The following is a 13,612-nucleotide window of genomic DNA, read 5'->3' as shown; positions in this document are numbered from 1 at the left end:
TCCCACCTCTCTGCCGGTCGCTCGAGAGCAGAGGCTGCTGGTGAGGGCGATGCTTGGAAAGCCATGGTGCTGTTTGGCCCAGATGCTCGCTCAGATCCATCCCCTTTGGGTCTAGGGAGAGAACTGCATCCGCCCCCCGCTTGGCCCAGCCGCTACCTGGACTGGTCTTGGGGGGTGGTTTTCCATTGGTCCGGCTGTCTCCGAACAAAGGGGCCTGGGATTGTTCCTTCGTGTAGCCTGCATGGAAGGGGGCTGTTACTCTCAGAAGAACTCTGCCTTCATGTGCCCCGGGGGAGAGTAGTACAGGGACTGTGCTGAGCTCACACCCAATGCTCCAGCCCTTTCGCTGTTGGTTAATGTTCTCCAGGTTACACACTGTCAATAAGACACCATTTCCCCCCCCTCCCCCCCCGGATAATGCTGCACAGGGCAAGGGCACAGTGGCTGAAGCACCGGTGGGGTCCCGGACTCTCTTCCTGGTCCTGCCCCCATAACAAGGCTGTCTCCCTTCTCTGGGCCCTGGTGGTGACCAGCCTCCCAGGGGGAAGCGGAGATCTGGAAAGCGCTGAGGATCTCGACTGCAGGCTACCACATGAACGTGTGCTAGGGGCGCACGGTGGGGGGAGGGTGATACCTTGTATTGGCCCAACTGCAGGTGAGAGAGAAGCTTTCGAGCAGCTCCTCAGATGTGGGACCCCCCTCTCGTGTTCTCAGGGGTCCCACCTCCAGGGCTGGCTGCTTACGGAAGTCGACCCTGGGCCTACGTGGCAGTGCTTACGTTAACGTGCCATGGCGAGCAGGGCAGCGCGTTCTCCCGTGGGCTTAAATGCAGCTTTGCTGTCTCGGTTTTCTGTCCAGCAGGGTCACATGCCTGTTCTGGCTGCTGTGAGCAGTTACGACTTGGATGGGGGGAGTGGGACAAACTCCCCTCAGGCCAAAGCACCTGACAAGCTTGTCTCTTGGCAAAGATCAGAGCTGCTTAAAAGGCTCCGCCCTGGTGGCTTGAAGCTCCGGGCTGAGGGGGAGATTTCCCTCGTGCTCTGCGAGGCTCATGGCTGCCTTCTGCGGGGTTGGCACTGAAATCAAAATCATTCCTCAAGGGGGGATTTCGCTCCTCCGAGCTGCTTAGAGAAATGTTGCTCTCCCTAGCTGTGCACGGCTGGCCTCTGCTGGAATACAGGGGAATTATGCTTCCCACGCCAGAAAACTACTGTAACTGCAAGAAGGATGTCTGAGATAAATGGTCTGTAGGAGTGATATGTAACGGCGGGCTCCATGCGGGCCAGAGCATTAACCGGTGGAACTCACTGCCACAAGATATCCTTGAAGCCAAGAGCTTGGTAGGATTCAGAAAAGGATTTAGATGGCTCAGGGCAGCCACAGTTGCATTAACATGGGCTGTAAACTGATGCTTCCAGGCTGATTGATGAGGGGGGTTCGGTAGAAATTTCTCTGGGATAGGCTAGCCCCGAATTTCCTGACCTGGGGTTTCTTGCCCCTTCCTCAGACTGGCTGGAGCCCCACGTTCTTGCGATTCCTACAGCACGTGCACTGTGGCCAAGCTTCGGAAAGAGACTGTTAAAGTGCAAGAGAAGTGTGTCTTCTGCTCCAGGATCTCCAAGTGCTCTGCAAGCGGCAGTGACCTCAGAGCCCTGTCCTAAGCTTGTCAGCCTCCTTCAATGCCAACTTGTATGGAGGCAGATGTCACTTGGAGGAGGGGGGTGAGTGCATGCTTGCGGGGGTGGCTGGCACATCTCAAGGAGCACAGAGCAATGCCCCCTCCCCTTGCATGCAGTGTGATGGGGGTTAGGGTTCTTGCTGCCTCTGGGAATTGTTGGCTGCTTGGCAGGAAGATTCTAATCATGCTGCACCAAGGATGTGACTTAGCAAATCGTGCCATCTACAAGGGCCTATATAAGAACGGCCAGACCGGCTCAGACCAAGGTCCATCTGGCCCAGTATCCTGTCTTCCGGCAGTGGCCAATGCCAGGTGCCCCAGAGGGAATGAACAGAACAGGTAAGCAGCAAATGATCCATCCCCTGTCACTCATTCCTATCTGTTTGGGCCTAGACACTCCCTTTGCTTGGTGGTCCAGGCAGTGTCCTGGATCTGTGTCCCATGTGGGCCAGCCCCTGCTCTGATCCGATACCTGGGGCTCCGGTACGTCTCCTCTTGCGTCTTGCACGTTCTAGGCCAGCCCTGGAGCATTGGCCTCCCTGGGCCTTTCCATGGGTGTCACGTTGGCTCGGGTGCTCTTCCCCAGGAGCAACTGGGGGGGAGAGTGCAGCAGATCTCGGGCCCCCAGCCAGGCGGGCCAGCGCTTAGCAAAAGACACGCGTGGCCTCATTTGTGAAGGGCCTGGGAGCAGTTGGTTCGTGCCCAGCGAGTCCCACTCCTCTTGCTGGACCTCTGGGGCTACAGCTGCCCGTAGCGCTCTGGTGGGCCAGCTGCAGCGTTTGAGTGTAGACGCTCACCATCGCGACGGGAGTTAATCCACCTTCCCGGGGTTCGGTGGGCGTCACTACCTGGCTCACGGGGGTGGGTTTTGCACACGCCCCTCAGCGATGGAGCGGGGGCCACTTTACTTTTCGGTGCAGACCTGCCCTAGAGCGCCTGAGCACAACGCCTTCGGCATGTTGCACGGTCTGAGAGCGCCACCTGCTGGGGTTGTGTTGGCATCGTTGCTTGGCAAAAGCTGTGGGATGCGGGAAGGGGTTGGGGCGTCATTTGCTGTCTGCTCCTTGTGGCAGAGTCGGCTGAGTGTGTCTCTGCCACAGGCCTTAACGTGGGCGGGAGCGCTGGCTGTGGGGGGAGCTCCCAGCTACTGCAGTCCCAGCCTCTCCCAGCAGGGGGCGCTGTCGGGAGCAGGGCAGGAGAAGTGGTTGTGGCGGGGGGGGGGGGAATCTCCCAGCTACCCCAGTCCCAGCCTCTCCCAGCAGGAGGCGCCGTTGGGGTGTGTGCAGTCCTAGCTTCTCTCCAAGAGGAGTTGGGGGTAGATTAGCTACAACCAGGGCCGATGAGAGTGGGGGGAAGCCGGTACAAATTACTGGGGCCCAGCGGTCCGGAAGGGGGCCCGGGGCCTGGCTTTGTCAGCCCTGTTTAGCCGGTCCGCTCTTGCTGGGGGGCCCGAAAAATTTTTTTCACCGGGGCCCAAACCCGCTCTCGGCGGCCCTGGCTACAGCTGTCCGAGCTGTCTGAAGGGAGGGGGGTGGCGGCTGTGTGGAGGGAGCTGGGATACCAGTGACCATCCCACCCCCAGATCTGTGGGCAGCAGATGGAACATACCCTCCCGTCCCACTGTGTCAGGTATCCGGCCAGGCCGGGAGCGCTGGGTTTGTATGTGTTTATTGGACACTAGCCTTGATTAGCTGCTGCGGGTGGGGACAGCCGTTGAATTATGGATGAGACGTGAGGGTGATGAATTTTGCATGGCTGGCTCAGGCGCTTGGATGCTGAGGGAGTGAAACGGGAGACTCCGCGCTACCAGGCCCTGGGGCTTTGCTGGGGATCCTGGCTGGAGAGCTGAAATCTCACTGCAGGGGGAGAAAGAGAAGTGGGTTTGTGGGGGGTGGGGAGAAGAAGGACCTATGCTAAGCTAGGGAAAGAGTCCAGGACCATGCAAAGAAGCAGCCTGATTGTCCCTGTGTGTCTCGCCCAAAACGTCTTCGTGCAGACCTGGAGCGCTCTGCTTGCCACTGAAAGGCGGCCAGCTCTGGGGTGGAGTGCAGCAGGTGTTTCACAGCACGCAGCAATGTACTGCAGGCATTTAGGACAAGGGGCAAAGAAGGATCCAACTGCCAGGACAAAGGGGGAGGTGGGGATGTAAAGAGAACCCCCGGGCACCCGGCAGGCCCTGTCACTTGTTCTGAGCAGGGGTGCTGGGTCCCAGTGATGCTGTCTCCAATCCTGCGCCTGACTTTGGGCTGACCCCCAGGCGCTCTCCTGCCCCAGGGGTCGGGTTGCTCAGTAGCGTTCTCCTCATTCAACAGCTGGGCTGTGACGCCGCTCCCCAGAGACGCAGAGGCCACCGTTGTCTAAAAGCAGCTCCTGGCTTTTGGCTGTCCGGGGCGGGGGGTGCCTGGCGAAGTGCCAGGTGAAGCCAGCAGGAGCCGGGTGCCTGGGGCGGCTTTTGATACTGCCGGTGACTTGTCCCAGCTTGCACGGCAAGTGGGTGGCAGGGCCCCAGGCCCCCCTGACTCCCCGTCCACTGCTCCACGGGCCAGCCCCATAGTCCCTTCCCAGAGCCAGGAACAGAATCCAGGCCCCCTGCGGCGTGCTTCTCTAACCACTAGCTCATGCTCCCTCTAGGGTAAGAAGGGCAGACCCTGGGGGCTCCTATAGGCATGGAGACAGGGCCCCCCTTGGGGGTGGGGGGGTAGAGGGGACTTTGGGGCGGGGCCGAGCCAGCCCCCCAATTGAAGAGGCCAGAGGAGAGTGGCAGGATGAACCCCCCCGTCTTTCCAGCCTGCCTCCTCCCTCTGGGCATAGGCCAGCGGTGCCCCCTACGCACACCCGTCTGGCTTCTGATATCCTGGGCTCTCCCGCCGTGGCGGCTCCTGCGGGGTATCGCGATGCGCTAGGGGCAGGGTGAGGATGCGGGCGGGGTGGCACCGAGCCAGGCAGTGTCAGTAATCCCGAGCCCAGATTAGATTCCGCTCGCTCCTGGGAAGGCAATCCCCTCCTGCCAGCCCCGGCAGCTGTCAGCCAGCGCTCTGCCTGCCCAAGGGACCAGGACGCGGGGGGCTGGGCCCCAGGCTGCCGTCGAGTCGGGCCTGACTTCCAAGGTACGTCCAGGTCCCTGGCCATCGGGGCGGCCGGGGGTGAGCGTCTCTGGCATTTGCTGCCTTTCGAGTCAGCCAGCTGCTCACCCCTTCGCTCTGGGTGCCCTGGCCAGGCTGCAGCGATGGCACAGCCCACCCGGGAAGGGTCAGCTTCCCTTGGCTTCTCCGGACGCGATCGGGAATGGTGGAGAGGGGGGTGTGTGTGTGTGTGTGTCTCCCCTTCCCCGCCTCCCAGGGGCTGCCTGGACAGACAGATCTTTGCTTCCTCTAGGGAGGGGCTGCCCCTCACTGTGAACCCCCAAAGGCCATGCTGGGGGTACAGCTGGGTTAGAAGTGTGGATCTCAATGCCCCACCTTCTTGGGCTCATGCTCATGCTTAGCAGGTGAACGCCATGGAGCAGGGATCCGTGCGATAGGATCAGCCGGGACTGTCCCTCACCCCACGGACTGCGGGGGGTGGGGGGCTGGGGCACCTCTGAGCGACGCAGGGGGAGTGTGCTTCCAAGGGAGGCCGGGCTAGAACTGAGGTTGCTCTGGACCCTCGGGCAGGTGGTTTTGAGTCGAGCTGGCGAATACGGAATTTTTCAGTTGCTGGCAGCACTGAAAAATGGAGGGGGGGGACGGGACGGAAAACACTGATTTAAAAAAAAAAAAAAAATTCCAGCCAATCAAAAAGTCAGAAAAATGTTGTTTGGTTCGACCCCCAGTGAGACGTCTCATGGGGGTGTTTGTAATCAAAGCCAAGGGAAGGAAGCGCTCGATTCACACCCGCTGCTCTGCTGCCGCTACCTTCCTTAGGACCAGGCTGGGGACGGTTTGATTTTTTTTTTTTTTTTTTAAACCAGGAAATGTGGATAAATGTCCGTGTCGCTGGGCGCACACAAGCCGGCGGAAATCTATTTCTATGGCTAAGAATCAAAACGCCCAGAGAGGCAGAGTGAGAAAAATGCAGCTTGGGGCCGCCTTAGAGTTTGCTTTTCCAGCTATTCCCCTGGTCTATTGCCGTGTGCTGCTGTCAGTTTGTGTTTGAAGGGTTACAAAGCTGGAATCTCAAGGTCTGTTGTCATTACATAAGGACTGTCTGACCCCCCCCCCCCCCCCCCCCCCCGCCTCCATTATTCCTGGCAACTGTCAATCAAAATAGCGATGGGGTGCGATTCTCTAGCCCAGGGCTTGTGACCTCCCTCTCAGACGTGGGTGTCCTCTGAGTTCCAGCCCCAGCTCCACCTTGGGGATTCAAACCTGGGTCTCCTGTGCCCTGAGTGAGTGCCCCAGCTGCTGGGCTAAGGATTAAAATGGGGGCGGTGTAGGGTGACCAGATGTCCCGATTTTATAGGGACAGTGCCGATTTTGGGGTCTTTTTCTTATATAGGCTCCTATTACCCCTGCCCCCCTGTCCTGATTTTTCACATTTGCTGTCTGGTCACCCTAGGGTGGTGGCACCGCCCCAGCTCCTGTCTGGCGAATCTAGGAAACGTTTCGTTTTGATGACGTCGAAACGAACCCTTTGGACCTATCTGGAAACATCCGTTTTCGTTTTGGCTGAAACCGTTCCCCCTTGCCCCAAATTCGTGAAACGTTTCAGTCGCCCTGAATCTGCCTTTTTCGGCAGAAGTCTTGGCCCAAAATTTTTGCCCCGGCTCTAGTTATGATACGGGCTATAGCTACAGGACCATGTGGTCACTTTTTTCCCCACTGGACCATTCAGTGCACAGGGTGGACGGTTGCAAGGGGAACCTTAATGCTGCTTTTGCCAAACGGTCTGAGTGCTTGACTTTGCGACCTGAATGACATTCCCATAATGTAGATTTTTTTTTTTTTTTTGTATGTAATTTCCTCGTTTTTTAAGAAGGAAAAACCAGAGTGTGGGCCTCTGTAATGCACATTCTCCAGCACTGGCTGCAGGATTTGAATCCAGGACCACAGGACTCTGCCGCTTGAGGTAAGGATTAATTACGCTAGCTGGCCGCAGGAGTAGAGGGAAGGTGGCAGGGGAGGGTTATTCCGTGTGGCTAGAGGGATGGGAGCAGGGCTAGTTTTTTGTTCCCTCCCCACAAGCCCCCAGGCAGGCTGTGCAGATGTAGGGCTTTGGGCACCCTCCTTGCTGACTCTGGGTGCCAGGGGAGAGCTAGCCACCTCCATCCCCATGAAACACGTCTGTGGCTCTGCCCGGAGCATGCCTCTCTAGCCTTGCAGACCTGGAACCCAGGGGTCTAGAACCCAACCCGGAGTATGGCCTGGTCCTGTCCCCAGCCTGCACGGCACTCAGGGACTAGAACTCCAGCCCCCTGCCTATGGGGGACCAGTCCGTCTTCCCCCAGTCTCTGGGATGAGTGTCCCAAACAGGGTAACGCTTTGAACCGGCAGCTGGCTGGCTGGATGTAATTGCTGCCGATCTGCTGCGGGTTGCCTAAAAGCAGGAGGGCTGGGGCTGCCCTAGGGCAACTGGCCTGGCTGTGAGACCTCCTGGTGGGCAGGGGCCAGGGGGCAGTGCTGAGCCGTGGGGAGAGCACCTGTCAAGAGGAGGACACAGGCCGGATGGGAAGCTGGTTGTGAGCCGGAGCTGGGGTGGGAAGTGCCCCCAACCCCCACCAGTGCAGATCAGATTTCCACCCCCAGATCCTGGCATGCTCATCCCCTGCCCCGCTAGGGCGACCAGATGTCCCGTTTTTATAGGGACAGTCCCGTTTTTGGGGACTTTTTCTTATATAGGCGCCTATTACCCCCCCACCCCCTGTCCCGTTATTTCACAGTTGCTATCTGGTCACCCTGCGCCCCCGCTGCTGCCAGCACACAGGGGCATTTCCCCAGGGCAGCAGCTGATGCCACCAGCCCTAAACTGCCCCCCATTGCAAGCCCCAGTGTAGGGGGCATGCCGGGGGGGGGGGGGGGGGGGGGGGGGCCCCCCACAGCGTACGCTGCTACCGAGATTTCAGGCTGGGGCATGCTGGGGAGCAGTCTGATTTACACCGGGATCTGCTTCACCCCTGAATTCAGCCAGGGCACAGGTGGCCTTCAAGCTCCTGCCACGGCCCCGCACCTACCACTGTCCCAAGACAGGAGCATGTCTGTCTGTCTGTCTCTGTCTGTCTCTCTGCTGGCTGGAATGGGCAGCCCTGGGGGCAGCTTGGGTAACCCCTTAACAGCTGCTCTCACCCCTCCTCTGCCCAGCGGACCTAGCGCAAGGCAAAAGCTGTGGCCCCGCTGGCGAAGCGAAGGGCTGGCCGGCAGGGCTGGAAAGAAGAGCCCGGGAGGTCCTCCCCCAGCCCGAGCACCTATCCGAGCCGTTCCCTCCCCGCTGGATCGTTCAGGTTCCGTCTCCTGCTTTGTCCTGGAAGGAGAGAGGCCAAGAAAGCTCTGGACTCGTCACTCAACAAAGGACTCTTTGTGACAGCCTCCTCCAAGGAAACCTGACCTCCCTCCCCGTCCGTGGGGCGGAAAGCGATCCGGACGGGGCCACTGGCTCGGCTGGGCCCTCTCTCCTTCCGTCGGCGCCGGGGCTCTGCTCTATGTGGGCCAGTCTGCTCCGCAGCCTGCCTCCGTGATGCCGCCCTTCTTCCTGGCTCTCCTGCTTTGGGTGCAGGCGGCAAGAGCCGCCAAGGCCTGTCCTCACCTGTGCGTCTGCTACGAATCCTCGGATTTCGTGGACTGCCGTGGCCGGCGCCTGGCCCACGTCCCCCGCGGCATCCCGCATAGCACGTGGCTCCTGGATCTGAGGCACAACAACCTGACCAGCCTGGAGGCGGGCTCCTTCGACGCCCTGTGGTCTATGAAGATCTTGCTCCTGGCCCACAACTCCGTCGGCCAGCTCTGGCCCAAGGCCTTCGCGTGCCTGGGCTTCCTGGAGAAGATAGACCTCAGCCACAACCTCCTGGCCCAGCTGCCTCCTGACTTCTCCGATGAACTGGCCTCCCTGAAGGAGCTCAAGGCGGCCTACAACCGGCTGTCGGCCGTGGGCTATGAGAGCCTGCAGCACCTGGAGAGCCTGGAGAAGCTGGACCTGAGCTACAACCAAGTGGCTTCCATTGAGAAGGGGGCCTTTCGGGGCCTGTCCAGGCTTCGCTACCTCTACCTCCAGTCCAACCGTCTGGGGATTGTCCACAACGGCTTCTTCTCCATGCTCCAGAACCTGGAAGTCCTCTTCCTTGGCACCAACAACATCAGCGCCATCGAGCTGGAGGCCTTCACCTCCTTGCACAACGTCAACCTCCTGGCTTTGACCGGCAACCAGCTCATCCACCTCAAATTCAAGACCTTCCTGAACATCCAGACGCCCAGCACCCACCTCCAGCTCGCCGGCAACCCCTGGGCCTGCGACTGTGACCTCCAGCGGGTCTTCAGCAAGATCCTGAGCGTCCGCCACCTCCACGTGGAAGACTACGCCAATATCACCTGTGCCAGTCCCTGGCAGCTGGCCGGCTTGCCTCTGGTTTCTGTGGATGCCCAGCTGTGCGTGGCCGAGACGGCCACCGTCCTGGTGATCACGGTCACCGTCCTGGTGACCGTCATTGCCGCCATCGTCATGGCGGAGAGGAACAGGAAGAAGAGCCAGGAGAAGAACTGGAACGAGTCCGACGGCCCCTTCGACCCGCAGGAGAAGTGAGATGAGGGGTGGGAAAGCTAGTGCCTGGTGCGTGAGAAGCAGCCGCTTCCTTTTGAGCTCTCCTGGATCCGCGCTGACTGGCCCTATTCCTAGCTCCGCGGGACCCAAGCCCGGATGCCTGGTGTGGGGACCAGAGCCGCCCTGCCCAGAGACTTGGCTGCTGCACTCACCCCAGGGGGCTCCCGCTCGGTCCCATCTTGGGCCAGGTCCCCCTTCCTTTCACCTGCTCATCGCCACCAGGTTCTGTGAGCCAACGGCTGCCCTGCCACGCCCCTGCACCCACCTCCCCGGCCTTCAAACCCTCCCTCGGGCACCCCGCCCCACACACACGCTGGCCTTTAACAGCTGCCCTCAGTGACGCCTCTCCTGCCCCCTGCTGGCGTGTGGGGTGATTGCACAGATGTAGCCAACTGGAATGTGGTGAAGAGGGGGAGGGAGGGAATCTCAACCCTCCCCCCCGCTGACGGGAGGGAAAAGGGAACAGTGCTCTGGTTTTGCCCCTCAACTCAGCAGTTCTGGCTCCGTGAGCCCTCGCAGCCCTCCCCTACGAGGCTGGGATTACCCCTGCCTTACAGCTGGGGAAACTGAGGCACAGCGCTTCAGTCAAGGTCAGTGCAGCGAGCTGGGAATGGAACGTGGGGGTCCTGACGCTCGATCCCGCCGTTCTCAGCCCCTCCTCTGCTCTGAGCTGGCCTGTTGGAGTTTGGGGGCAGTGTTGCCTTGTGGGAAGAGCTGGTTTAGGGGCAGCTGGGGCTTCCCTTAGCTGCTCCCTCCAGAGGCCAGTGCAGTGGGTGGGGAGCTGCTAGGCAGAGCTGGTTGTCTGCTCCGTGAGTGAAACCTCTTGGGCTGGTGGGGGGCCCCTGACTCAGTGGCCGGGAGGAACCATAAGATTCCACCCACCTGCTCCACATCGATCCAGAGGCCAGGGCTGCCTGGGGGAAGCTTGCCTAGGAAGCTGCTATCCGGAGCCTCTGCCTAGCCCTCAGCCCTCCTCCCACCTGGCCCAGCAGTGCTACGAGCCATGCTCTCAAACACAAGGCCCTCGCTGTGCATTCACCCCCCCGGCCAGTCCCGGACCCAGCCGCGCAGCTCCGAAAAAGGCCGCAGCTCTGGATTAGCCAGCCGGAGGGCGAGCGCCTGGAGAGCGGGGCTGCGTCCAGCCCCGCCAGGAGGCCCGAGCGCCTCCTGGAGGGAGAAGGAGAGTGGGGATTAGGTCAGGTTTGGTGTCACAGATGGGCCAGGCAGCTCTCCTTGGGGGGCAGGTCCTTTGGCCATGGGATTTTACAATTTGTGGGGCATGAATGATTTGGCAGGGAATGTGGGAGCAGCAGGACAGGATGGGGAGGCAGGCTGGAGGAGGGATTGTGAGACCTGAGAACGTTCAGTGGTTTATCCCAGCTAAGGGCCCGATCCTGCGAGGTGCTGCCTGCCTGGGGCTTCCCCCAATGAGGGGGCCTCTGCATCTTACAGGATCAGGCCCTGAATCGCCTTCCCGTCAGGCCCCTACTAAACACAGCCAGAGAGCAGTGCTGTGTTTTGAGCCGGTCCCAAAGCTCATGTCTGTCAGCAGCTCTTCGAGCTGGGGCGGGGGCAAATCCCCTGTGAAGTCATCTACTGGGAAACCTTTGTGTCGAGGGTTTCCTGGCTGCTAAGATAATTAACGCTGCTCTTCCCGATGGTAGCCTTGTACGGCCGCCAGGCTGCAGAATCCTGTCGTGGAAAAGAAATAAAATCTGGTTTTCCTGGGTGTGTGTGCGTTATTTACTGTGTGTAGCGCACTAGGCCAAGGCGCCCCCAACGCTGGAGCAGGGCCCCCTCGTTCTGTGTGTACAGCACCGAGCACGGAGAGACGGCCCCTGCCCCAGGGAGCTTCCAGGCTCAGGGACGTTGGTTGGCAGCGTTTTCCACTGGTCTCTCCAAACTCTCTTGCCTCTTGGTCCCCCCACCAGGGTAGGAACAGAAAGGTAGCACGGCTCAGCCTGCGGGGTGAACTGAGACCTGCGTTCTGTTCCCTGCTCTGCTACTGGCCTCTTGGGTCACTTTCCCTCTCTTGCTCAGTTTCCCTATCTGTAAAATGGGGGTAAGGGCCCTGGCTTCCTTTCTAAAAGGCTGTGAGACCTGTTTTTGGAAAGGTATTGTTATCTGAGCACCTCTTAAGTGGTTTTGGATTTATCTCCACCGTGGCCAGGTGAAATCTCATCCCCATTTTACAGCCAGGAAACTGAAGGCAAGGGCCACATTTTCCAACGCACTCAACAGGATGGGTGTTGGACACACACGTCCCCATGCCGCTGTGCTTCTAAAAACCTGACCACAGTTAGGGGTGGTGACCTCTTGAAAGCCTGAGCAAGGTCATGCAGGAAATTTGTGACCCAGCTGGGCTGTGAACCCAGATTTTCCAGCCCAGTGCCATCTCCACAAGCCCAGCCTTCCTCTAGCACAGTCGTGGGTAAACTACGGCCCGCAGGACCATCCTGCCTGGCCGGGGAGCCTAGTCCCAGGCCCCTCCTCTGCTGTCCCCCCTCCCCCATAGCCACCCCACTACATGGGCCGCCCTCTGGTCCGCTGCTCCCCCTGGGCAGCGTGGGGAGCGCAGCTGGCTCCGGCTGGGGGTCGCGGCTGCGAGCTCCTGCTGCTGGTAAGGGGGTGGGGAGTGGGGGGTTGGGTAAGGGAGCGGGGGGTCCTGGGGGGCAGTCAAGGTGGAGGTTCTGGGGGGGCAGTCAAGGGATGGGGAACAGGGAGGGTTGGGAATGGGAGTCCCGGGGGGGCCTGTCAGGGGGCAGGGATGTGGATGGGGTCGGGAGGGCAGACAGGGAGCAGGGGCGGTGGGATCCCAGGGGGAAGTTATGGGTGGGGGATGAGGAGCAGAGGGTGGTTGGATAGGGGGTGGGAGTCCCAGGGGAGCTGTCAGGAGTCAGGGGTGTGGATAGGGGTCAAGGGACAGGGAGCAGGGCCGTCCCAGGAGGGGGCGGTCAGGGGACAAGGAATGGGGGGGGGTCAGGGGCTCTGAAGGGGGCAGTCAGGGGGTAGGGAGGGGGAGGGGGCAGGGGCCAGGCTGTTTGGGGAGGCACAGCCTTCCCTACCCCGCCCTCCATACAGTTGCACAACCCCGATGTGGCCCTCGGGCCAAAAAGTTTTCCCACCCCTGCTCTAGCCAGTCCCTCTCCGGTTCGCTCCTTGTTGGGACACCCTTGTCTTTGTGGAGTACAGTCTGAATGCCCTGCACAGGGCACCCCCCCCCCCCCAATGGCAACGGGAACTGAGAACTGGTAAGACACCCAGAATGAGTTCAAGTACAAGTCAAAGCTAGGCAACCCTAATTCTCCTAACCTATCTGCCCTTTGAAAATGTCCTGGCTGGAGCTTGGGCCGTAAGAGCAGGCTCCGTATGGAGCCCATGGGGGACTCCACTTGTTAGCAGGGAGAGTATTGAACTCAGCAGAACTACTCCTGCGTGTAAAGTTACACGCCTGCGTAACGCGCGCTTGCGGCTCAGGTAAGTAGCTGGGTTCTTCCAAAGAGCCGTACGTGTTGCGTGCTGGGCTGCTTGGAAAACCCAGCTGTAAGCATCACTTCTGCAAATCTAATGCTTATTTCGGTGCCCATGTGAGGGCTGTTACGTGGACCAGCACCAGGAGGACTGAACCAGGACCTCCAGGGCTAAAAGTAGGAGCTGGTACAGCTGGAGCTAGCTTTGATAACTGGTGCCTGTAACAGGCTTGTTCTCTGTGGGTCAGCACCGAGGGGGAATCTATAATATACAGACATGGGTGCTGAGCCCTTGGAAATCTGGCTGTTAGTCCAACAGCTGTGACACTGCTGAAGAGTAGGGGAAATTTGGCTCATCACAAATCCAGGGCCCGGATTGAAATGTCCTTGAACAGAAGATCATTGGTTCCCCCATCCCTCTACCCCCTCATCCCCAATCTAAGCGAGTTCAGATATTATCTGCTGGCATCGCAGCAAACTCTGTGTCCTAAAGCTGGATTTACTGCGTTTGCAGACACCACACACTAAGGGCAGGAAGCCAGCATCCCATAATCCCACATTTTTAATTAATCCCCCATCACGCTGGAATTCACCAGCTGTAGGAGCAAAATGTAACGTGTTCTTGGCAGGCCTCAGCTCTGTTTCGGTCCATCTGGGGTCGCCCAGACTGCGAAGGGAGACAGAGAGGTGAATTCTCCCACGGAACCATCTAAAATGATGGTCAAAGCTGCAGGCACCA

At 59.7% G+C, this 13,612-nt stretch overlaps 1 protein-coding gene across 1 annotated transcript; it reads left to right on the top strand.

Annotated features, from left to right (window-relative positions):
* The first annotated feature begins 7,968 nt into the window (after positions 1 to 7,968).
* LOC112118552 (slit homolog 2 protein-like) lies at positions 7,969 to 10,413 on the top strand. The gene has a single exon (XM_029912249.1). It carries the CDS (start codon positions 8,327 to 8,329, stop codon positions 9,383 to 9,385), a length of 1,059 nt encoding a protein of 352 aa, XP_029768109.1. The 5' UTR covers positions 7,969 to 8,326; the 3' UTR covers positions 9,386 to 10,413.
* The last annotated feature ends 3,199 nt before the right edge of the window (positions 10,414 to 13,612 follow it).

Source organism: Terrapene carolina, unplaced genomic scaffold (genome assembly GCF_002925995.2).
Source record: "Terrapene carolina triunguis isolate 2854851 unplaced genomic scaffold, T_m_triunguis-2.0 Scaffold193, whole genome shotgun sequence".
Taxonomy (NCBI): domain Eukaryota; kingdom Metazoa; phylum Chordata; order Testudines; family Emydidae; genus Terrapene; species Terrapene triunguis.
Note: the sequence above shows the minus strand (reverse complement) of the source record. Positions and strands in the feature narration are given on the sequence as shown.

What these genes read in the sequence shown, in the direction of transcription:
- LOC112118552 (XM_029912249.1), top strand. Translation starts at nt 8,327, where the DNA reads ATGCCGCCCTTCTTCCTGGCTCTCCTGCTTTGGGTGCAGGCGGCAAGA.